We start from the raw sequence: 2,915 nt of genomic DNA, 5'->3' as shown, positions 1-2,915 counted from the left end.
ACCCAGCCCGGATTCAAATCCCTTTACAGTCTTATTGTTCCAGGAAAGGAAAGGATCCTGCTCTCTGATTCCCCCCAAAGAACGAAGGTTAAGATAATTCAGGAAATAAGTGGGTCTCCTTTCTCAGGAGGAGACTGTGCAACCGCGGCTGTTTCCTGTTTATATCCGTCTCTCTCTGTCTCTGCACCCAAGAGACAATCCCCAGCCCCCCGTGTCTGTGCAATTACCAGACAGTCCTTCTGAGCACCTCCCCTCCCCCTTCAACACCAGGGAAAATGGGCACTAGGCAGGGGGCTGTCGAATCTCACCCATGGGAAATGTACAGAAGAGGTTTGTCCTGAACACCCTTCCTCTGCCAGAGATCGGCACTTCAGTCTGGGCGGTAGGACACACGTCAACCTGCTTGCAATTCCTGAATGGGAAAGGAATCTCCCCCTGCAGCCAGGCATCTGACCTGCCCCCTGGCACCATACATCACACAAAACAGAGAAGCAGGAGATGATGGCACCCACCTTATGACATTTAGCCCAGGGGTTAGAACCCCTAAGCCGAGATGGGGGAAAACAGACTTCAACCCCCCCCGCCACCCACCTTCTGCTTGATAAAGAGAAAGGATTTGAACAGGGGTCTGCTACTCACTGCCTTACGGGGTACGCTGAGGCGGGTCTCCCTCCATCTCTTGTGCTGAAGATGTTTCACTGTGGCTAAATAATGAAAACAAAATTTATGTGGAGGACTGGACTCTGGGTTCCCTCTCTCCTCTGGTGGTGCTCTGACCACCAGGCTACCCAGTGTGGCGAGGGCAGCCTCTTCTGTCCTTCTGTGGGTCCTGTGTCCTTTTCAGCTATGCAGCTAGGTGGGAGCAAGGGGGGCTCACTCTCACCCTCTACTCAAGCCCTGACCCAGGGACCCTGTGAGGAGCAGCCTCAAACTGCTTAGTCCATGAACTACTACCTCCCCAGGTCACCTCTCCTTGGCCCCACTGCTTGTGATCACTTCCTAGAACCAGGGGTGGGAGGGTCCTCCCTCAGGCCTCTCTGCCTAGGATCCCCGGCCATGCCCAGACAGGCTTCCCCTTCACTCTGGTAGCTTTTGGATTGTGGTAGCAACTGCGCCAAGCCATAGAGCAGAACAAAGCAACTCCTTCTTTTAACTCCCTTTCAATTTCTGCCAGCGGCCTGCCAGGGAGGCTTTTAACTGCTGGGGCCAGCTCCTTGATTGGCTTCAGCTGGCCTAATTGCCCTGGAGTGGCCCCAGCTGAATCACCTGGGAACAAGGATTTGTTGATCCTGGGGCTAATATAGATACCCTGGAACTAAATGGCCAATGGGATGTTCTCATCGACATGGACTGGAGATGGGGTGGGGAAAACAAACTGTTTCTGTGAAAACACCCCTTGTCTCCATTGTGGCATGCTCCTTCAACCTTTATCTTTATATTCCAGGCAGTTATTGTGCTCTCAGTGTTGACACAAAAACCTTGCACACTTTGTTTGATCGGATCATTTCAAGGTTTTTCTTTTATCATTGTAAAACCAAGGACGATTTTATCACTGTTTTGTATGTCGCTGTTACAGATACAGCAATTTCTGTCTAAGTCGGGGTAAATTACTCCACAAAACATTGATCATGGATAGTTTTCCCGTCAAGTAAAGCGTCTTGCTGTTCAAATAAACATCTTGTTTATAATATTTAAAAAAACAAAAACAACAACCTACTCTCCTGTAGCCACCAGGTCTGGTCCTGTCACCCCAGCCATGCTCATTCTCTGCCCCCCAGTACTGGATACTCTCCAATGTAGGATGAAATGAACATCGACGCTGTGCTGGGCGCTGCACACACACACGGTGTGGGACTCTCTGAATCTCTCTCTCTGAGTCCCTGCACAAGTAACGCCCAGCACTGACAGAAGGAGAGTGTTTCTCTTATACAGAGGGGGATATGCAAATGCAGGTGAGAGATTCCAGTTTAAATCTCCGGCGCTCTCTCTTTCTCTGCCCAGCCTTCACCCGCAGAGACATTCCCTGGAGTCTGTGCAGCGACCAGCCAACCCCCCTGAGAACTTCTCCCTCCAACACCAGGGAAAATGAGACTTTGGCTTCCCTTAGTTTTCCTTCTAGCATCTTTCGCAGGTAATTAACCCCACTCAGTCGCTGGGAGACAGAAAGTGAGATTGCTCCAGCTACAATGGATATGAATTGAATTAGTCTTTTCTTCCCAGGTGCCCGGTCCCAGGTGCAGCTGGTGGAGTCCGGAGGGGATGTGAAAAAGCCCGGAGACTCTCTGCGCCTCTCCTGCAAAGCCTCCGGGTTCACCTTCAGCAGCTACTACATGCACTGGGTCCGCCAGGCTCCCGGGAAGGGGCTGGACTGGGTGGCTCGGATTAGCTCCCAAAGTGGCAGTGAACAGCTGTATTCCCAGGCAGTCAAAGGGCGATTCACCATCTCCAGGGACAATCCCAACAATTTGCTGCACCTGCAGATGAGCGGCCTAAAAGCGGAGGACACGGCGGTTTATTACTGTGTGAGAGACACAGTGAGGGGAAGCCTGTTGTGCTTCATACAAAAACCAGACATCTGAAGACCCACGGATCGTGTTAATCAGGAGGGGGCAGCAGATACACAGAGGAGGAAGGGAAAATCGCACAAAGCGTTCTCGTGCGGATAGCTAGAAACTGGGGCCACAGTGAAAAAGTGTTTCTTTCTCCCCTGTGCGGTGGCTCTGCTCCAGGCTGGTTCAGCGGTCAGAAAGCCCAGAGAGTCTTGTACCCTGTCGTGTAGCGTGAGCAGGTTCAAAAGACTGGGCAAGCTAGTGCGATGAGAAAACCACCCTGTGTCTCTGACACACAGGGGCGCTTCACAGCTTCCTGTGGGCGCTAGGCGCCCCACATCTCGATGAAATCAACAAGAATTTGGG

At 51.8% G+C, this 2,915-nt stretch overlaps 1 gene segment (V, D, J or C); it reads left to right on the top strand.

Annotated features, from left to right (window-relative positions):
* Window positions 1–2,220: 2,220 nt before the first annotated feature.
* Window positions 2,221–2,579, top strand: LOC137141381 (Ig heavy chain V region 914-like; the record flags this gene model as incomplete). The annotated part of the segment is given in 1 exon segment: window positions 2,221–2,579. A coding segment is annotated over 1 exon segment (359 nt), but the record flags the coding sequence as incomplete, so codon positions are not given.
* Window positions 2,580–2,915: the final 336 nt, after the last annotated feature.

This window comes from Emydura macquarii, unplaced genomic scaffold (assembly GCF_026122565.2).
Source record: "Emydura macquarii macquarii isolate MOO-44397 ecotype Brisbane River unplaced genomic scaffold, CSIRO-AGI_Emac_v2 contig_3049, whole genome shotgun sequence".
NCBI classification, from domain to species: Eukaryota; Metazoa; Chordata; order Testudines; family Chelidae; genus Emydura; species Emydura macquarii.
Note: the sequence above shows the minus strand (reverse complement) of the source record. Positions and strands in the feature narration are given on the sequence as shown.